Source organism: Protopterus annectens, chromosome 16.part0 (genome assembly GCF_019279795.1).
Source record: "Protopterus annectens isolate FY-2018-M chromosome 16.part0, PAN1.0, whole genome shotgun sequence".
Taxonomy (NCBI): Eukaryota; Metazoa; Chordata; order Ceratodontiformes; family Protopteridae; genus Protopterus; species Protopterus annectens.
The window spans coordinates 313849471-313873276 of record NC_056750.1 but is presented as its reverse complement, the minus strand read 5'-3'; the positions used below and the strand labels follow the sequence as shown (position 1 = coordinate 313873276).

Here is a 23806-nt window from a genome sequence, read left to right as displayed (position 1 = left end):
ACTTATGACTCAGAAAGCGTATAGTCTGTTGTTCCCCATCAAATGCCTGTGATAACACTGTCCCTCAGCATACATCCTACACATCATTATAAACTACAAAAGGCCCGCATTTAAAAAGCTATTATTTTGTTTCCTGGATTCTGCTGTTGTTTTAATGAGCAGTACAAATAAATGGAAGAAAGTAATAAAATGGAAAGACAAGAGATCTTTCCAAAAATATTGGTGATATCAAAGGAAGCATCCTGTTAACAACTGGCAAGAAAAAAGACAAAGATGGGGGGAACTAAAAGAAACAGAAGATATTAAAATGTGGTAGCAGGAATTACAGAATGACTATATAAGGAGGATCCTAACATCACTGATACATATGATAGTATGTTCTGTGATCTAAAGCCTGTGATTCATCCTGAGGAGTGAAGTTAAACAGGCCCTAGGAAGTCTTGCTAATAACAAGGTTTCAGGAAATGACAGAATTCCAGCTGACAGCTTGAAATCCTGTAAAGTGACACTGTTACAGGGCTGATTGGAGTTTGCATGCAAATTTAGAAAACATGGCAGTGGCCATTAGACTGGAAAGCATCAGAAAAGGACAATGCTAGATGCTCAAAGTATCGAGCAATTGCAATTGTTTCATATTCTGGCAAAGTAATGCTTAAGACCCTACAAAATGGATTCCAGCAACATATAGACCAAGAATTAACAGATGTACAAGCAAGTTTTTGAGTGGGCTTAAGCACAAAAGATGAAATTGCAAATATCAACTGGATAACAGAGAAAGCAAGGGAGTTTCAGAAAAATACTTTTGATTTATTAACTACTCTAAAGTTTTTGACTGTATGTACCACAGAAAACTGTAGCAGGGTGTTAAGTGATATGGGGGATACAAGGTCAACTTAGTTGCCTTCTTTAAATTTAGCTATACAGTTTGGAGGTAAAACTCCTGTTTTGAACAACAAGTTTAAAAAGAGAAGTATATACAACCCTTACCTCACCCATTGCTATTAACCTTTGAGAAGGCTTGCAAAATTAACATACACTAGGCCTTCTATTCAGGCTTTTACAGAGTTATTAGGAACTTAAATCCAAAAGAAAAAGAACTTTTGGATTCTCTCACTTAGACACCAGAATTATGAAACTGGACAAGGGAGGTGGGGTCTTTTTTTTGATACTATCAACTACCTAGAATATATACATGACATTCTGAATTATAGTGACAACTACTGTAGTGTTTCAAGGAATGAAATAAATATCACCTATAGAAAAATTGATTTAATTTTAGAAGATTGTTTACTTCAGAGGATTATATCCAATTCAACATTTGACTTCCAGTTTAATAAACCACCATTTATTCCTTTACATTTGGGATACCTAAGGTCCAGAAGAACATATCTGATCCATTAAGTGTACATATAGACAGACTTTTAAAATCTGGCATCAACCAAATTGCGCATGTATTGAAAGACACATGGGATTTCCTTAGTCGTATTACAGCTGAATTGGGGGATGAACATTTGTTTCTTCTTTCAGCTGATTGCATGGATTAGTTTACATGCATTCCTAAAGACAAGGGATTAGACTTATTCAGTGAAGACATAATTACATTTCCTCTTCTGGATAGTACTCAGATTTTCTTGGTAACAAATCTAATGGATTTAGTTTTGTCCAACAATTTCATTTTTTGTTTTGGAAGAAGAAACTTATAAACAAGTCAAGCGAGTCACTATGGAAGCCTCAAGGGAACCTATTTATGTGTATTTGGTTATGTGGACATGGGAAACCAATTATATATTTTTTGTCCGGTTACTACACATCATGTAAGATTTAGTTAAGGTTTCTGGACAACATATTTATTCTTTGAAATGGTACAGAAGAAGTTTAAGTGAATTTATAGATTATATTAAAAATACAATTGATTTTTTTAAATTTACTTTTTCCTATCATTTTAATTATATTAATTATTTAGATGTTACAATTTTAAACAGGGAGGGAGATTTGAATCAGTTATTTATAGAAAGCCCACTTTCTCTAATGCCTATCTTCATTATGATATCTTTCACCCTTTGCACTTTAAAAGAAATTTAATGAAAGGGCAATTTGTTAGGGTAGCCAGAATGACCTCCAAGAGGGTCAGATTTAATGAAGAAATCAACATTTTGGAGAACATGTTTGTTGAAACAGGCTACCCTAGACCATTTGTCAATATTTTAAAGATTGCAATTTTAAATGGGTGGAGGTCCAAATACATACTCCTTTTGGGGAGGCCATTGACCACCATGAATGATGAGACCAATCCTACCACTACATCTTGTTATAAAAGGGCTTTCATTCTTCCATATAGTATAGGTATGCACAAGGTTAGAGATCTTATTGTGAAAAATTAGACTATTTTTTGGGTAAATGATGAATTATATAATTTATTCAGGGAATCCCCTCATTTTGTATATAAGACTTTATCTAATTTTAAAAAGGTTTTAGAAAGATTGTGTGTTAGTAGTGTTAACTTTAACAAGAAAGGTACCCGTAGGTGCGGAATATGCAGATAAAATACACACATTTTATTTGAACAAGAAATACTGTTGGATGACTTTGGAAAGCGTAAGTTAGTTTTGAAATATGGAAACTGCAACAGTAGTGGACTAGTTTATCTAGATAAATGTAGTTCATGCATTGATTTTTATACTGGTAAGACTGAGAGACAACTAAAAAAATGCATCTACGAACACCTTTATGACATTGAGCATCATAACATCAACAATGCCCTTCCATTTTTGTGCGAATGTTAAAACTTTTTTGTTTGTAATTTTAGTTATTATTCCTCATGATCCTAAAGGGGGGAATGGGAGACTAGAACAGAGTATAAAAAAATTTATTGACAACTGAAATTAAATACTACCCCTGGTATTAATAACAGTTTAGCTATCATTCCAGTACTAAAAATGAGGGCAGCAAAATTATGAATTGGATATAAAACAGATATAGAACTGTATTCTTCTTTTTTGGTAGACATATTTTGAAATCTATTTTTCATTTATAGACTATACAAATTTGTTTATATAGCAGTCTTATTTTTAAGGTCACTTACATTTTTCCTCAGGAGATGTTTTTAACAACATTGTATATTACTAAATCAAACATTCTATTTTTAATGATATTTTGTTACTTAAACATTTAAGCATTGCATTCTTTTTATTTTTTCATTTATTTATGTCTTTCTTGTACCTAATTTCTTAATATGATCTTTTAGCCTGTATTGTTTCCTACTGCTATAATCAATTCACTCAGCTCTAATTTATTTTATTTCAATGGTAAAATGTCAGTTGACTAATTTTCATTTAATATTTAATTGACTTTGATTCAATTAATTTACTTGAGCACTTATAAAAGACCATGATTGAACTTGAGTAGTTCTGATGAAGTCCAGCTTTTTGCAGGAGCGAATGTACATGATTTGCATTTTGTGCTTAACTTTTTGATACTATTCATGTGTGGAAGTTTCTTGTGAATAAACCGTTACTGTGACATCTGACATTGGATTTCCTCTTTTTAGGTTGACCCTTTAGATTCCTTATTTGCAGTTATTTGAGCTTTCGGAATCCTCTTTGGCTGATTTTGTTGTGTGGAAAGCAGGAGCATTCCACAAAAAAATTACTTTTGATTTATTTATTACTCTAAAGTTTTTTACTGTGTGCACCATAGCAAACAGGTAGCAAGCTGTTGAGGTTTACAGGGTTACTTTAGTTGCCTTCTGTACTGAGAATAAGAAGTAACAGTGATTTATGACATGGTTGTATATTTTCACCCTACGTATTTCAATTTATATGCTGAATATACCATACAAAATACAGGGTTAGATGAATTAGATCCTGATGGGAGAAATATTAATGGCCTCAGATACACAGATTATACCTCTCTTATATGCAAAAGTAAAGAATAGTTAAACAGCTTGTTGATAAAGGTAATGGGAAATAGCAAAAGAATGTTTCTTGCTCAACAATAAAACAATTAAAATGATGTCATCTGGCTCTTTCAATTCTTTGCAAAAAGATGGGGAAAAATGGAAGCAAAAACAAATTTTATTTTCCTGGGCACAAGGATCTCTTCAGATGATGACTGCAGTCATGAAATTAAAAAAGATTGCTTTTTGGAAGAAAAGAGCATTGCAAATCTGTATAATAATGTCAGTTGTCTCTAGCTGACTAAATATGCATATGATTGCAAATTAGGAGCTGTCATTGAATCCCTCACTGACACAAATGTTCTCCAAGAGGGGCTGACACAAAGTGCCAGAACCGTGTGTGTGTGTGTGTGTGTGTGTGTGTGTGTGTGTGTGTGTGTGTGTGTGTGTCTTCTTTCGGCTTTTCCCAGTTAGGGGTTGCCACAGCGGACCTCTGGTCCGCTAATGGTTTTCAGTGGATTTTTACAGTGCCGAGTTGCCAGCCCGACTTCCAACCTTCAAAAAAGGTGCACCCATTCATGCACGCACCTACCTGCATGTCTTTAGATGTCACTCGACTGGGGAGAGGACATGCAGACTCCACACAGAAGGCTCTCCAGCCGAGAATCAAATGGGAGAACCTCTTGCTGTGAGGCAACAACGCTAACTGCTGTACCACCGCAGTACTAAAACTAAATACCAAGAAATGCATGACAGTATCCTTTGGGAGTCATCCACCCCTGATAACTATCATATTGACAAAACACCCTTTAGAGTTGACCCAGTAGTCAGGGACCTAGTGACACACACAGATAGTAATCTAGCCTTTGACCATCATGTCTCTACAGTAATGAGGAAATCGTTCTATGCTCTGCAACTTATAAACAAAGGTATGGCATCTAAGTTCACGGAAGCCATTGTCCCACTGTATTTACATTCATCATCGAGTACAATGCCCCCTTTGGTATGTACCTAACCAGGCATATCCAACAACTGGAACATCCACAGAGGTTCCTCATGAAAAGAATACAGGGAATAAGTAAAATGTTCCAGTTAGACTGCCTGAATATCCTATCCCTGTATTCTGTCTCCTACAGGCTTTTGAGGGAAGATCTATATCTGGCATACAGGGCATTGTCAGTCCCAACTCTTATGGAACTCTTGCATATCCACAAAACAGGAAGTATTAGAATTACCCATTCTAAAGACTTAAATCTTGCCTGTGTTATAAACAGGACCTGCTGGAGAGATATATATGTATCCCAGAGACTACCCCATCTATGGAACAGGTTCCCCATCCATGTGAAGCAGAGTTCCTCCTTAGACCAATTCAAGTGCAACTTGGACAACTGGATGGGAAAACAGGAAATTCACCCCTGGTTTGGCACCTATGTCTCTAATGGACACAGGCAACCTGTCAATGTTTCATCTCCCAGGCCCCTGGTTGTAAATGTTTCATCTCCCAAACTCATGCTTACGCTTATCAAAGGTATCAGAACTTGTCAGAGATTCTGGATGTATGGCTAGGCTTAAAAAGGCCCTTGTAGTCGTTAGCCTAGTAAACACCTATGAACCTATAATATTTTAATTAGTAAGATATCACACTTTCAGTAAAGTCCATGTAGTCAAAGCTATGTATTTTCCTAACAGAAATGTATGATATGAGAGTGATAAACTACAAATAAAGTTATGTGCTAGAAAATCAATGCTTTTGAACTGTACTGTTGGAGAAAATATTTGATAATTCTGTAGACTTCAAGAAGTTTATATCAGTTGAGACTTAAGGAAATAAATCTAGACTGTCTGATGGAAGGCCTGATAAATGAACTACAAATCAAGTATTTTGTGACATAAGGTAAAGCCAGGATTCTTTAGAGAAGACAGCGATGTTATAAACGACCGAGGACAACAGTAGAAGGGGCAGCAGAAGTTAAGCTAGGTGTACAGTATTATTTACTAATGAGTATAAAGTTGTAGAACATAAACTTAAATATGTTAACTACAAGGATGTACAACTGTGGGAAAAAAGAAAACACTTCAAGGGTGAAAGCTTTATCTACATAAATTGGAATCTCATTTCAGCCAAAGAGTACAAAACACAATCATGGATATGCTAATTAATGGAACTGGTAATGGGGAGATCACATATGATGAGATCATCTTTGTCGACATGTGTATCCCTCTATTCTGTTCATAACATTACAATGAAAGGTGGCCAGGCATTTATTTCTTCTTTCACAGCTAAAAGCTCAATTATTCTAAACATAACAAGCTAGAGATTTTACCAGTGTACAATGCCCCACAACTGCACTGGGCCATATAATCACAGAGTCACTTGTGAATATTATCAGATGTATAATATGAATGTGAGCCATTTGCTGAGGAAACCTCTTTAAGGTTACATATTTTTCAAAAATTACACAACTACCACTAGTGTTGAAAACCAGAGATCTAAGTTCCTAAAACCGTTACTATAATGATCCAAAACCATATAAATAAATATACATATACTTATTTATATACTGGGACAGTGACCTCCCTTATCTGTATACCAGTAAAAACTTGTCAAAAGTACTTATCTTGCAACAAAATATGCCACTGTTTATTCAACATTGTTTAAGCTTGAAACTAGTTTAGGAAGCTAGAGCTTATGGATAAGAACTGCCGGAGATGTCGGAGATGGGTGGTAGGATGCACACTGTGAACAAAGAAAGAAAGACATCAGAGCAAAAGTCCAGGTAGCTTCAACTGTAACCAGTAACACCAAACACAACTTCTGACTAGTAAAAACAAGGAGGAGGCAGAAGTGATATTCCACATTTTAATATCCAACAATTAAACACTTCTGTCCTGGTCCACTGATGAATCTGATGAAGCCCAGTGGACCAGGACAAAAGCGTTTAATTCTTGGATATTAAAGTGTGGAATTTCACTTCTGCCTCCTTCTTGTTGTTATTAGCTTCAATTATAGAGAAGGTCAAACAGAATAAATTACAGTAGGTCAGGCACATGTGCAAAAAAGCAGAAGATAATTTGGTGAAGAAGGTTTGAGACAGACAGGAAGAAGGCAAGAGAAAATGAGGACATCCAGCAAAGAGGTGGATGGACTGTGTGAGAGCAGACCTGCGACAGTCAGGCATGAGTGTTGATGATGGTAGGAGAGTGGTACTGAATCAAGGGTGATGTCAACAGCTGACATAACACCCCAACAACATGTAGAAAAAATGAGAAAAAAGGGGGTTGATGATGATGATGATGGTGGTGATGTTTAAGCCTAAAACTACTGGTTCCATAACTTATGACAGACTTCAGGCCAAACTCATCCTTTAGTGCTAGTTATCCCCTGAAATACAATAAGTCATCCCTTGAAAAATCTACAATATGTTTTGAGCTTGCTGTATTATATATATAGGACATACTATAAAATATTTTACTACAATTTTATGCCTTAACAGTCACTTTAAAGGCTAATATTGAGACTTGGAAATATTTCATATCATGAATTAGAGTGATGAAAGTGATCGAAACTAATTTTTTTTAATTATTTTCAGTGCTAAGAAGTAATGACTGTATCATCAAGAGTTTCAGTACCAACAACTCAAGAAAATTAGTGGAAAACTGCTCCAGGGATTCACAAAGAACTCCACCACTTGCTGTAAGTGCTACAGTAAAAAGGCCCTGCTTCCACAATGCAGTATTTTGCAATTCAAAGTCACATTAGTCATGAGGAAAGACCTCATTATTGGATAATTTGCACATCTCTGAATCATTAACTACCATGAGTGCAGATCAACATTTCTTGCAGTAGCCAACTGTGGTGGTGGCCACATTGTGTTAGCATAGGTACCAGTCATGCAGAACATACACATTCAAACACACACACGCACACACACACATGTACAGACACATACACGCACATATGCACAAACACCAAATACCTTATAACTGTCTCTGTGTTGTCAGTAATTCCCCACTGTCTCTTTTAACCTGACCTTGTAAGTCGGATGATTTCAGTCAATCATTAACCCATGTGGTTGAAGTAATCCATGGTGGCTAGTGTTTCCCCTACCCCAATGTTGCAGGTGTTACTCATTAGTCTAGGGGTATATGCAGGTATGACAGCCAACCCAACCCACTCAGCTCCCCCCACACACACATTCACATATTCATTCCACATACAACACATATGTGTACACATACATGTGCACGCATAAACACACACCATACCTCTCAACCTCTTAGCTAAAGAAATCTGGACAAAGCCTAAAAGATTAATTCTTGGATATTAAAGTGTGGCAAAGGCCCAAAAATATGGACAGATTTTAAATATTGCTCTTATACACTTAGTTGTTAGACTAACAGGGTTTGTGTTATCACACATTTATTGAAGGATATGAACTCTGAAACTCAAATGTGTGTCATTATTCAGTTACTTTGATCCTCAGTGATTTGCCAGAAAACCAAAAATGTTATGAGAAACATGGCAAAAATATGGACATTGTGTAAAATCTGGACAGTTGATAGGTATGTAGGTATGGCACACACACACACACACACACACACACACACACACACACACACACACACACACACACACACACACACACACACACACACACACACACACAGCCTTCTCCCCACCTGATCACATTCAAAGACTCTCATTCATTCATCCATAAACACACCCTTACCTAACCTCACTTACTCCCTCGCCAACCCCTACCCCCTACTGCTACCTCCCAGGCAGACGTGCACTGACACACATACACTTATGTATGCTGCCCCTTACGTACACTCCTGCACACACACTCCTACACTACCTGACCGCTAAACTTCTCCAGCTCCTACCTCTACTGAGATGGATGAACATGGCCTTTTGACTGAGCTAAATTATGCAGATGAGCAATTCTCTGAACCACATGGTTGTGTAAATGGCTTACCATAGGTCTTCCTATGGGGAGACCACATGGCTAGGTAACATATGCGTCTCCTCAGACCACCTCATTAGCATTTATCATGGCCATAGAGAGAGCCTACTACTGTGTTGGACATCTTCATACAAAACACTGTGGTTAGCCTGCCTCTGAATTTGAAAAAGTTACCTCATGTACACCTCATGGTAACCTTTAGGAATTTGGCATAGTAATGCACTGGTGATTCACGACTAGTCCAAAAAATGAGTATGAAGTATCCAATGTCTGCAGAAGAATAAGGACGAAAATCCATGAAATGAAGTGTCATGAATGATCCCAGAATCGAATTGTGTGGCCATCTGGCCATTAAGGGGTTTTGCTATACCCCCCAAGAGTCAGGCGTTCAAAGAATAAGTCTCTAAAAAGAAATATTAGTCAGTTTTTTCAGGAAAGCTTATAAATCGTTCCTGTTTTTACTGCATTTTTAGGTTCACAGGTTCATAAGTATAAACACTAGGCAAATGATCACCAGGGCCTTTATTAGCCTAGCCATTGCATCACTGTGTATCATGGGCATTTATTAGGAGGGGGTATGTTAGTTAGAAACTTTCTAGAGGTTATGTGGGTGTTGGGTATGTTACTTTGGGTACTGCTTCCTGCCTCTGTCTATCAGAGACATGGGGGCCAGACCTGGGGTGAATTTCTGATTTCCCATCCATTGGTCAATGTTATGCTTAAACAGGGTTAGGGATAAACTCTGCTTCACATGGATGGGGATCATGTTTCAGTGCATGGTGATCCTCTGAGACACATATCTGTCTCACCAACATGTTTTATGTTACAACGAAAATTGAAATCCTTGCATGTAGTGGTTCTGATGCTGTTCATTTTGTGGATGTACAAAAGTTCCATCAGAGCTGGCTCCGAGGATGCCTTGCACACCAGGCATATATCACATCTTAGTAACCTGTAGGAGACAGAGTATAGAGATGGGACTTTAAGGTGATCTGTGCAGTACAATGTGTTTGTACTCTGGATTGTCCAGGCAAGGAACCTTTGTGGGCATTCCAACACCTGCATATATCTGGTCATGTACATGCTGAAGGGAGAATTATATTCAATGATGAGTCTGATAAATGCTGAATAAAGTGGCGCTATGGCTTCCTTGGTCCTGGTTGACATACTCTTATTTAGAAATTGCATAACATAGTATGATTTTCTTACTACCTTGGCCACATATTGGTCAAAGGCCAGACTGCTGTCTACATATGTTTCCAGATCTCCAACTACTGGGTCAACTCTTACAGGTATCTTACTGATGGAGTAATTAGCCAGGGTGGCAGATTTTCCAAAAGGCACGATAATGTATTTCTTGACATTGAGTTTTAGTCCATGACTTTGGAACCAGTCATTTGTCTGCGTTATTCCTTCTTGTAAGACATTTGTGTCATGAGGGAATGAATGATAGCCCCCAATTTGCAGTCATTTGTGAATCTGGTCAGGCAAAATATTAGGCTATACCTCCAAGAAGTAGATGCTAAATAAGAATGGTCCCAGCACGCAGCTCCCTAACACCCCACTGGTCTCACCAATTCTGACTTCCTGGGCCTTGTCTTTGAGCCAGCTGGCAATCCAGTGAGTTATACAGGGGTTTATTCCCTGTTTGGTGAGCACCAAACTGGGTTGAGTCCAGTGCCTCAGTGTTGCCTATTTCTTTGTTGATTATTTCCATGATAATTAATTCCATGGCTTTGCATATTAGACTAGTCATATTAATAGGTCTGTAGTTTTTAGGGTTGGTTGATGGCCCACCCTTATGAAGTGGGCTAACTGTTCCTGTCCTCCATTCTCATATTACAAAACCTGCTTTGAGGCTATAGTTAAAATGTGATTCAAATGGTCCTGATAGGTCATGTTTCACACTATTTAGGAGGTATCCCAAGATACAGTCAGGGTCCATTGAGGCTGTGTTTTTAGAGAGGGTTGCCAGGTTCTATTCTCTGTTAATAGTTTGGTGGTGGGGAACATGCCAGTAGGTATTTGATGGATAGACGTGGGGGAAGAGTGGGGGCTGAAGTTTGAGCTGAAATTATCAGCCAGCAAATTTGCTATGCTGCTCTTCTCAGTGAAGGTGGCACCACTGACCGTGAGTTCGGCACACTGATTTGTGCTGCCTTTGAGGTTTTGGACATAACTGTAGAAGGCTTTGTGGCTGAGTAGAAGGCCTTGTGGTTGCTTTTATCCTGTGAGGCTATCATGACCTTGTAATTGACTTTGTTGAACTTAATTAATCCTCTTCCTGTTTAGTTTCATTAGAGAGCTCCTATCATTCTAGGAGGTGCTCTTCCTGATTTTAGCCATTACTTTTCTCCTTTTGTTATATACCCTATTAAGGTTAGAATTCCATCAATGCAGTTTATTTTTACAGTTTTGTTTTTGGGCTTACTTCTAGTATGTACAGCAGCATCTATACAGCCATTTACATGGCCGTACAGAAAATCTGTAAATAATTCTTCATAGGTTGCCATGAACTCAGGCTTGGGAGGGGCACTGAATTTTGCTAACTATTGCATAATAGCATGCATTTTGCTTTGAAATTGGTCCAAACTGTTACAGGGTTTTCTGGGGTTAGCAGCTTTGTGGTCCAACCTTACCAGTGAGGATATGACACTTGGGGGGTGCAGGATAAAATATATTGGTGAACACCAGGTACAGCATGTTTGAAACGCTGATGGGTGTGCACACTATCTGGTTAATGGTATTGCTCAATAAAGTGCTTGCAAGTATGAGGGAGTGCACATTTCCCAGTCTATAGAGGGGTAAAGTCTCCCATGAACTGGGTATTTTCTTTAATGGTGAGTGACTCCAGTAGTTCTAGGTATGTGCTGTGGAATTCTGCAGGCATACAGGGTGACCTACAGCTTGCTAGGATATGGTATTGGGCTTCGTCTTTGGTAATGAGCACTTGGATAAATTGCAGGAGATCGTCCTGTTTAATCAGAGTAGAGCTATGCATGCTGCTACTATAGATTGAGACTCCTCCACCTTTTGTTCCTGTTTATGCAGCTGATGGTCTAGATGTGTAGGAGGCATTGAAGCCTTGCACTGCCAGAGTACTTGCTATAGACTTAAACCATATGTTGGTAATGGCACAAAAGTATATTTTCTCCAGAGTGAAGACAGCTTGTAGGGTGTTGAGTTTTCTGTATAGGCTCCTAGCACTGAGCAGTAACATCTTTAGGTTTCTCTGTGTTTTATTTGCTATATTAGTAAGTTTGTCAAACTGGCTTAACAAATGCTCTAAGGGTATGGGTTAAGATTTAGCTAATATTCGGAAGCCTAGGGGAGACAGGTGGAGACCATCCTTGCAAAGCAACATGGTCCGTTACCCATGTCCTCCCATTCAGAATCCCTCTGGAAAGACACCAGAAACTAAGCCAATTACTGAAGTCAAATCATCGTTTGTTTGTACTGTAACATCATCCTTGGTGAAGGTCAAATACTGCCCAGTGCTAGTCACATACCTGCCTGAGCCAAATATTCAAAGAGATCAACAATATCCCCTCTTCATATAGTCCACAGAAGTACATCTCAGGCTGTTCATGCCCACATGAAGTATAATAGAATCACACTGGTACCTGTGGTGCAGTGGCTTGAGTACATGCATAACTTGATGGTTCCTGGCTCCAGATACGCAACTCACTGTTATCTTCTCTCTGTTCAGTCTGGTGAGTGGGGCATCTACATGTCATACAGTGGAATCCGCCATGACAAGGGGTTCTGGGTAATGTGCTTGCTTGAAGTCCAGGAAAATGGTGCAGATGGTGCTTTAACAAAAACTAAATAACCAAAAAGAAGCACCAATGTTGTGAGTCCTCAGTATAAATTTAATCAAATATTGTTGGGTGGTTTTTCCAAGTTCTTATGTATTTTTGGTATTCCAAAAAGAACCGGAATCTTTGGATATTTGTTCAAAAGAAAATAATAGTCATTTTTTGATAACCTCTGGTCCATAAGATATTCATACAGGTAACTATCTAACCTTTGGTATGAGATATGAATCTCGTTTTTAGAACATAAGGAATAATTATCCACATTGAACAAAATATCTTGCATTACATTAGTATAATCCTGTGAAATGTACAAGATAATCCCTCCACCTTTATCAGGTGTCATAATACGTATTCCCTTGTCTTCTCTCAAAGTCTTTATAAGGTTTCTTTCCTCATAGTTTAAATTTGAAAATATTTTCTTTTTCTCACCCCATACCTTGTACATATCTTCTTTAACCAGTTTTTCATAAACGGTGACAAGTGGGTGTAAAGGGGGATTAAAAACACTGCTTTTTTTAGGGACTTCGTTGGATTTAGCTTTAACTGTTTTGTCTGAAAACATTTTATTCAAGTTTAATTTTCTCAAATACAACTGTAAATCAACCATCACTGTGGCAATATCAGGTGTTTTAGTTGGAACAAATTTAAAACCTTTGGAGAATAGGGAAAAAATATTTTGTGATGTTAACCTCTGTATAATTATATATATTAAATCCATTTAAAGTGTATTGAATATTATGTTTACACTTTATTGTATCTACGGTATCTACCACCTGGGGCGACCCTTGTACTGCTGTATTGCTTTGTTGTATATTTTGTATTGTCTCCTGTTTGTGGCTCGCTATTCTCTCTGAGCAGCTCTATTGGTCTCTGAAAACCTATTTATCAAAGGATGATTGATATCAATGTGTTAGAGGTGAAAACATTTTGTGAAGAATGTAAGAAATATGAGGTGATACCACAGTATGCCACTTCTTTAAATAAGCTATCTAGGGAGCTGGCAATCTATGAAAAGCAAATACAGGAAAGAAAGATTAAGAGATTTAACAGAGGCGTAACTGACTACCAAAGGGGTTGACCTTTTGAAGTATCGAGAACAGTTAGGTTTTCAGAGACCAATAGAGCTGCCAGTATGAATACCACAAGAAAAAGACTTAGATCTATTCTAAAGAGAACAGAGTACCCATACGCTAGTACATCAGGGGTGGAATCTTCCTTCACCGATAATGACAGTGTCAGTACTAGGGAGTCACCCATTCGTAAGAGCTCCAATGCACAGCACCCTTTAGATGGGGTAGTAAGCGGCGTGGGGGCCGCAAGCATAAACATGGGGGCAGGCATCAGTTCAGTGGAGGGCCTATTGCAGACCATCTTGAAGTAACTAGGAACATTGGCCAGAATGTGTTAAATTTATCTGATGTATTACTAACTGATGAGCAAACCCTTTTACTGAATAAAGGTCTTGGCTTTATACCTGGATTCTTCGTGGATGAATATAATATAGTCACCGATGTTTACCAATTTTGTCAAAGACTTAATCTCAGATTATTTTTTGCAGATAACAATACTCAAAGATCTGATGAATTTAGGTTTCACAAATCCGACTTCCAACCACCAATTAATAAACATGTTTCAATTTTTTTACAAGCAGTATTGAGGGATCTTCATTTTCCAAATAGAGAATCATCTATTTTGGGCCATAATCTTTCCTCTGAGGAAGCAGCTGCCTTGGAGCAACTTAAAAATAGTCATGATATTGTCATCTTACCAGCAGATAAAGGTGGGGCTGTGATTGTTATGAATATGGATTATTATCGAAATGAGGGTAAGGGACAATTTTCCAACACTAGATGTTATATGTCAATGTCCATAGACCCAACCCCCATCTTTAAAAAGGAGATTGATATGTTCTTAAGCCAGGCAGTTGACGAAGGTATTATTAATGTTACTACTAAGAGTCATCTTACCGTAGCAGATCTGCAGAAACAAATCTTATATTTACTACCCAAAATCCATAAGTCATTATTAACTCAGCCTCCAGGCAGACCAATTGTTTCTGGCATTGGATCTCTGACTGAACCTTTGTCGGTATTCTTGACCAAGTATTTAAAACCTTTATTGGCCTCAGTCACAGCAAGGATTCAGGACACAACGCAATTTCTCAAAATTATATCAGATACACAATTGGAGCCTGGATGGCTGATGTGCACCCTGGACGTAAAGGCCTTATGTACTAGTATCTCCCATTGGGCTGGCCTACTAGCATTACAGTTTTGGTTGGAGCATACTGCTTTATATCCACCTAGCTTTAATACCTTATTGGTATGTTTGACTGAGCATGTTTTAAACAAAAATGTATTTTACTTCCAGGGTGAATGTTATTGGCAATTGCAGGGTACAGCTATGGGGGCATCTTTTGCCCCCATATATGCGGATCTGTTTATGGCTTTCTTTGAGGAATGTATGATTTATGATCCACTTCATAATATTTACCAGGTAGAAATAGATAGTTGGCGCAGATATTTGGACGACTGTTGGATGGTGTGGCTGGCAGATGTGATATATCTGCAGGAATTTTTGGAGTATCTAAATGATAATTTGTGGGGTATTGAGTTTACTCTTACATCACATCATGACAGTATCAACTTTTTAGATGTGACTGTGTATCAGAATGAGGATCATACCCTTAGCACAAAAGCGTTTCGTAAGTATCCACAATACAATAGCCTGCTTCATGCATCTAGTATGCATCCCCGCCACACCATCTGCAATATTCCAAAATCACAATTTATACACATGAAAAGAATTAGTTCTTCCACACAGGAATTTGAACATGCCAGACAGGATTTATGTAACAGATTCTTGGATAGGGGATATAGGGAGTCGGATATTGCACTTGCCAGTAATTGGAGTTGTGCTCAAGATATAGACACATTGTTGGAATAGAAACAGCATAAGCCAACACAAATGGGTGAAAATCTTAGATATGTGACCACTTATGGATGTAATAACAACATCACTAGAAATGTAATTAATACACATTGGAACATACTTATGGCCAATGACTAACTCGGAGGATGCCTAGGCCCCAGATGTTAATTTTCTTACAGACGTGGGAGAACTTTAGGTGTGCACTTCTCACACTTTGTACACCGCTCCTCCACTCTCTCTATGTTTAAACAACTGACAATGTTGGGGGATCAGTTATTGGAATGTTTCCTTGTGGACATTGTGGGTGATGTCAATTCGTGAGTAAACTCAAACAATTTATCAGTGCTAATACCAGCAGGGTATATGATCTTAAGGTGTTTGGTAATTGTGATAGTAGCTGGATAATATATCTGGCCACATGTAAAGGTTCTGCCTTTTATGTGGGCCAAATATCCCGATCATCGAGAATACAGATGTCAGAACATAGAAGTGATGTCCGTAACAAAAGACAGACGGATGCCCTATATAGACATACCATCAAACATCCTAGTGCTGAATTTAGATTCATGGTAACAGACAGAATCATTGGTGATAGGAGTAATCAGCAATGTTGGCATACTATTCTAAATCGTAAAGAGAAATATTGGATTATTAATTTAGGAGCATTATTTTCTCCTGGATTTAATGACCATTTATGAAGTATACCACAGATCATTGCTTTTTTATATATTCTTTATATAGTCATTATATATTATATTTATATACAGTATGTTTACAAACTTTTGTATATACAAAATGATTTTGGTATATTGTGTAATTTTTATAATCTTTACATTTATATTTATCATTTATATTATTTTTTTGATTTACAATGTTGTCTCATTAATATTTAATTTATTTGTAGTATTTGGGTTGGACCATGTTTGTTATTGGCTGTGGGAGTGTATATATTGTAATGCAATGTAATATTTGTAAAATGCTTTTTCACTGAAGAAGTCTGGTTAGCCGAAACTGGTCTGAATAAAGTATTTATGTTATAATTATTATATAATAGTGCTTGGTGTACTCTGTGCTGGCCACTGGTGTTTTTACTGTGAATGGTTTGGCCATGCATTTTCCGTACGTGCAGAGCATCGGGTTTTTTCAGCATGGTGTCAAAGGCCTTGGGAGGTCCAGATAGGCTGTATGGACTGCCTTACCCTCGTCCACGGCTCTGGAGACTGATTCGAAGAAGTCAATCAGGTTCAGGAGACAAGATCGGCACTTCCCAAACCCAAACTGGGTGGGGTCCAGTGTTTGAAGGTTGCCAATGTCTTTGTTTATAAGTTCCATGATAATACATTCTATGGCCTTGCAGATCAGGCTTGTCAGACTGATGGGGCCTTAGTTGCCGGGATCCAAGGTGGATTCCCCTTTGTGGAGTGGGATAACTGTAGCTGTGCCCCACTCGGTGGGCACGAAGCCTGAGGTGAGGCTATGATTAAACATGACACTTAGGTGAGGTGCCAGTTCATTTTGTAGTTCATGTAGTACACAGCCCGGGATGTCATCTGGTCCCATGGATGCTGTATTCTTAGCTTTGGAGAGTGCGTTTTTTACTTGTGTGGTCGTTATTACTGGAATCTGGCAATCTTTCAGTATTGAGATGGGCCGTTTATGGGGTGAGAGGGGGGTGAAGTTGGCACTGAATTGATCTGCCAGGATATTGGCAATATTTTTGGGATCAGTATATTTAATGATGACATTCTGTTGTAGCTCAGGGCAGATCTGAGAATTGTCATTTAAATTCTTGACATAGTTATAGAATGCCTTGTGGTTATCTTTGGCAATTTTATTTTCATAACTAGCTTTGGAAGATTTTATGAGGGATCTCAGCTTCTTACTGAGGCTGGTAAGGGAGGTTTTTGCATCCTGGGATTTTCCTCTTTTCTGCAACAGTTTCTTCCTTTTGTTGTAAAGTTTGTTTATGGCAGGGAACCACCAGATTGGCTTCCTTTTTTTGGTTCTATTTGGGATGACACAATTCATGCATGAGTGGATGTGCTCATACAGTGCCTTAGTGTAGGATTCAGCAGTCAAACCTTCAGTTCTCGTCTGCATGGGTGTCAAGAAATTTGTCACTTCTGATTTGAATAGCATGGAGTTGGCTTTGGAGAAATTTTTTTATGGAGGTTTCTTTACTGGGGGGTGGGGGTGGGATGTGGATGTTAAGGGTGATTAGCTTATGGTCAGACCTGACCGAGGGGGTGACCATAGGTGTGGAGCATCGATTTCCCATGTTGGTAATGACCAGGTCTAGGATATTGGAGCCCCTGGTGGGACTATGGATTAGGTAATCCAGGGCATTGGAATTTATGAATTCCAAGAACCACTGGGCAAAGGTGTTGGTACACGAGTAGTTTTCCCAGTTAATGGCAGGGTAGTTGAATTCACCCTGTATTAGGGTGTTTGGCTGTATATTAATATTTTCCAGAATGCTTAGAAAGGTCAGAATCTTGGGTCATGGTGGGGGATCTGTAGCAAGCTACAATTTAGATTGCAATCTTACCTAGTGTTAGTTGCACCTGGAGAATTTCAGACACTTGTGTTGGGCAACTAGCCTTGTGGTGTGAATATCCTTGGTGAATATGGACACTCCTCCATCTTTAGTGTTTTGGTCCTGGTTTGGTGGCCGAAAAGTGTGGTAAAAGTTGTAGCCTGGTATTGCAGGGGTGCTCTCTGGAGCCTTGAACCAGGTCTCAGTTACTGCACAATGTCGAGAGAGTGCATTTTGAGGTTTAGACTTTTAGCACTGAGCAGCATTACCTTCAGAATTTGCATGCCTGTACCCGTTACAGTGGTGGTTTTGTCCTTTGAACTTTGCCTAAAAAAGGCACAATAGTGGTGGCAAGAGCCTTAGCCAGTAACCTGAATCCCAGGGGCGACAGTTGCAGACCATCTCTGGCAAAGCATCATGGTCTGTCGATCATGTCCTCCCAGGAAGACAGATACTGGATCTCCTTTGAATGACACCAGAAGCTTAGCCAGTTGTTGAAGTCAATCATTTTGTCCTTATATTGAGGTATCATTCTGGGAGAAGGCAGGATGCTACTCAGGGCTAGGGTCATACCTGCCTGGACCACATGATCTGAGAGCTCTTCCATGTCTCTTTTCATGTAGTCCAGGGAGGTACATCTCAAGTCATTCACTCCAACATGGACAATGACAGAGTCATATTTGTACTTGTTGTGGAGTGACTTGAGTGCATGTGTTATGTGGCAGATCCTGACACCCGACAGGCAGCTGACTGTAATTTTCTCTTTGTTCAGCATGGTGAGTGGGACATCAGTATGCCTGACTATAGAGTCACCTATGACTAAAGTGTTGGGTACGTTGTCTTGCCTTAGGGGCTGTTGCTGGGTGGTACACTGGTGTTGTGAGCTATGTGACACTTTGGTTGTGATTGGTGTTTGTTTGCCTTTCAGCTTCGTAGGTCCTTGTTGCTTGGGCAGGTTACTATTAAGGGCCTCCGCATATGTGGATTTAATGTTGCGTGTTGATGGTGTGGGTTTAGAAGGGCTATGTGTTGCTTGAGGTGTAGTGCGGGTGGTAACCTTCTCCTCTCGACTCTGTAGCACAATCTTGGGTGGAGAGAGCTTTGCTTCCAGCTTGGCTGTGTAAGTGCATCTCTCACAGGTTGTAGTGTTGGATGGTAGGAGGAGAGGGTTGTCTGTGTACATGAGGCAATTGCTACATTGCCCCAGTATGCCAGATTCACCAGGTGGACAGGAGAAATCGTAGGAAGCTGACCCTTGGACATGCCTGGTTTGGTGTGTTTTTTGTAAAGTACAGGTGCTGTTTTCCCTTGCCTTAGCAAGGTACTTTGCAATTATAGGCTTAGTGCCTATGATTAATTTCTCCTTATTAACAAGGAGAGTTGAGTGCTTGTATCAGTTTAAGGCTTCCTAATGCTTTCCAGCAGGTATTAGAGCAAGGAATGCTTAAAGGTAAGATGAAAAAAATGGTTTATCCTAAACACTGCAGTGGGAACTAGATAAGTTAGATGTGAACGTAGGTAACTTAAGTTTTACCTGTTTAAAAAGTTAAGTTTTAGTGGAGAGTCACTATTTTTAAAACAGCAAGATAGATTGAAAGGGGGTGGTCACTTTTGTATTCTGGTACTATGGAATACAGTAGGATGGCCAATAAATTTAAATAGTTGAAGGGGAGTGATTTCACAAAATGATAATTTTTCTGCTTATTCACACAAGCTAGTGAAAGCAGAAAGGACGTGAGATATATGGTCAAATTAACATAAGAGGCAAGCAACTAGAAAGGCAGTGGTATTTAAGAATACATAAGAGGCAAGCAACTAGAAAGGCAGTGGTATTTAAGAAGACAGTAAACGGGTGGGGAAAAAATTTCTTCCTGACTCACAAGAGACAGAACTGTGGTCTCCTTTGAAGTTTTAATATGCAAAAAAAGCAGAATACAAGTAAAACACAAGGTAAAGAAAACAAATCACAGTATTCAAAATATAAAAAGGCAATAAAGTAATACAAAACACAACAAATAAAAATCAAACTAACCTTTCCTTCACAACAGAGTGTAGCAGAGTCTGGGTGAGCCTTTCTCGTAAAGCCATTATTAAAGTCTAGTGCCATTATGGGTTTTAAAAACAGTTGATGACTGTAATTGGGGGTAAACAAGGAGTCTAGTTTGTTCATGTCTAAATATTTGTTAACTCTTACTAGAGTCTCTAGATTATTCTGGTTAGTCAGTTAGTACTTAGATGCAGATATTATTTATATAATAATTTGTATATTAAGGTTTTAAAAAAGAAGCCTTCATACTATGAAGTCGACTGTGAAGCTATTTGGTAGCTTCCAACTGTATTGCATCTCACGTTATTTATTGTAATTATGTCACAAATACATTACAGCTCTGTTTTGTTATTTTCATTTTTGACATTTCACTGACCTGTTACAAATATTGAAACATTACTGCCTTTCCTTTTTGTCCTGCAGCAATGGAGTGAGGAAAACTTTGAAATCTGTAGCATACATCCTGTACTTTTTAATCATTTTGGTTTTGGTGCAGACTTTCATATACCTGTTTTATCTTATTCTGTGTTTTCTAGAAGTTGAGGCCTATCTCAACACTCATTGGATGTAGGCTGAGAAATAATCATATATGAAATTCTAGTCCAGTTTGGGATTCACACCTAGTCAGACACTGCACGCATATCTACAGGTAATATGGATGGTCATCAGTTTATCTGGTAATGTGTTTTTCAAATGTTGAAAAAATGGGATAGCTGGTAAAGCCCATGAGGACACAGGACATACTTGTAGACTCCACATAAAGGTATATCCTAGCCAGGAACATGGAGAACCAAGCACAAAAATGCAGCATAGCTGGTAAAGCCCATGAGGACACAGGACATACTTGTAGACTCCACATAAAGGTATATCCTAGCCAGGAACATGGAGAACCAAGCACAAAAATGCAGCATAGCTGGTAAAGCCCATGAGGACACAGGACATACTTGTAGACTCCACATAAAGGTATATCCTAGCCAGGAACATAGAGAACCAAGCACAAAAATGCAGCAATGCTATGCAGTGTGGCACTCTGCCTCCTCATGCACTAACTAAATATCTAAACATTTATAAAGTATGCAAAACAGAGAAGATCTGAAACTCGATCATTTTCAGGTTATACATCACACCTTTCTTCACAATCACTATGCATGGGTAATAATGGTTGCATCGAGAAACTGTCTTAAGGCAAAGCATGCTTTACCACACAATTAACTTAAGTCCTTGCAATAAGAAAAATACTTAATGCCAACATTATGTTATAAAGTCTTTTATCAATACCTTTATACCATGATGTTTTTCCAGCAGTTTCCATTATCTGTGTGCATTAATAACATGTAAGGGTGGGTGACACTGGACAGTAACAAGTCTTCTAATGCCACATTACCACAATGAACATACCCTAACAGTACAACATTCCAGTTGGTCATCATGTCTTAAAAAGTCACTGTTGTCATTCATTAATACAGATGCACAGTATACTCTATGACTCTTCATTGCTACTCAGAGACGAGCATACAGACTGAACATCCCAAACGCCATGCCTGTTGTAAATCGAGCATATTCCAATAGAAAAAAGTCCATTCACTGATGTACCATTGAGTGGCCCAGTGCTTCTATTGGCATAAGCTGGGGGGTCAGCAAAATACAAGAAAAATCAGGTATGTTCTGCAAAACTGAAGAAATGGAAACATACCTGATTTTCCTTGTATTTCTCTGGTGTCCCTCCTAAAATTTTGACTTTTTTTAAACATTAATAACAATAGCAATGGAGATTCTCTTTTCTCGATTGCTTCTCCTGCACTGCACTGATGTACTATGAAAGTGTAGGAATGCAAGTCCCATATACATGTGCATTATAACAGTAAACAAGAAAGAACTTGGAAGACTGACGTGCTGTTATACAAAGACAATATTTAAGAAAGGTAAGCAATTTTTTTCTAAAATAATGTTTTTTGAAAAAGCAATAATCCACTCCTGTTTGTGGCTATATCAGGATTTATCCATGGCTGGCTTTGTTTAATCACTCATGCGTTGGTTTTATGATCAAACCACACCAACTGTGGGTAAATCCTGATATACCCACACACAGTCACAGATTATTGCTTAAGTGGAGTATCATAGTACATCAACTCATATTTTATCTAAAACACTACTGTATAGTAACATTAGAGAAGCCACATTTTTAAGGCAAAGTACAGTGGGGGAGCTCATAAAGGTTACCATGAGGTAGGAAATAAAAAAGTACAGTGGGGGAGCTCATAAAGGTTACCATGAGGTAGGAAATAAAAAAGAGCACAGTTAAATTTAAATACTAAACACGTCCTCACAAAACAACTCATAAACTAAACACACAATACACATTACCATGACAGGGGTCTCCTCCTCACCCCTTACTCTTATATACTAACTTGGTAGTAAAAAGAAATATGAGCATGCATATATTTGACAATTACAAAATTATTACCTTAGAAAACTTTTAACACACAACAGTGACCAAGTTAAAGAAAAAAATCATTAAATGGCTTTATTGGATTTATACAACTCCACTCAAGTGAAAACTGATGAAAAGATAATTAGACAGATTAGTAATTTATCCACAAGTTGCATCATTTCACAGAAGACTTAACTATATTTGCAGTTAATATACAACAAAACAGCAGGATGCCAGTTAGCTGAAATGGAATTGCTGAATCCTGGTTACAGAATGTAATTCCCAGAAGACCATTATTTCAAGATTTAACAGAGTATGTCTATTTTTTCTGTACTCACGTTATACAATTAACTCCAAGACAACTGCCTGTGAAACCTATTTTTTTAATTCAATACACATCATTTCATCTGTCTTGCACAGTTTACAACTTGATTATATTAAAATTTGGGATATGGTGACAATTGAGCCAATGAAATAAACAAATATATTTTTGAACTCCTACAATAGCAATCTTCTGAAATGAGAACGAGAACTGTCAGTTTAGATAACCCTCATTTAACCAAGCAAACTAACTTTTATACAGGAATCTCTCCTGAAGAATAAGGGTGAGAAAGTTTCTTTAAGAAATGATGCACCAATAAAACCCCCACTTACTTTTTATGTGCATGAAAAGATGCAAAAGTAAAGCTTTTTCCTTCATACTCCATGAAGAACTTGCTTTCTCCAAGTCTTATGTGGTAGACTTCATTTCCTGAACATCGCCCATACATCCTTTGCCACTGTTCTGGTGATTGCTGACCTTCCCTATTAAAATAAATAACATTTTGTATTTCAAAAAAGAGTAATTTTTAAAAAGTAGGGGCTGAACAGTATTAAAAAGGTTACTAATGAAAGATGTGATTTGTCCTATAAGCTTTGCATTCAACAGAACCGTACAATGCTGCAGTAACCCTTAATATAAAATCGAAAGGATTTGTCAGAGGCATTGTTCATCTAACACAACTAGCAAGATAAATTAGTAGTCACTGTTTATACTATATACAAATAACAAATAGATGCTCACAGAACAGCAGTATTGCTAAATGCCAGATGCTATTTATTTTATTACATCTTTATTATAAGCAGACTATGGTGATTTCTATTACCACCTCATTTGTTTAAAGACATTTTTGAGCAATATA

General features: G+C 38.1%; 1 protein-coding gene across 1 annotated transcript in view; it reads right to left on the bottom strand.

Moving 5' to 3' along the window:
* Positions 1-23806, bottom strand: part of LOC122790589 (potassium channel subfamily T member 1) — a 1237971-nt gene that overhangs the window by 678919 nt on the left and 535246 nt on the right. Inside the window, exon 16 of the mRNA XM_044058115.1 lies at positions 23280-23429. Within this exon, the coding sequence (XP_043914050.1) occupies positions 23280-23429 (150 nt within the window). The remainder of the gene's footprint in view (positions 1-23279; positions 23430-23806) is intronic.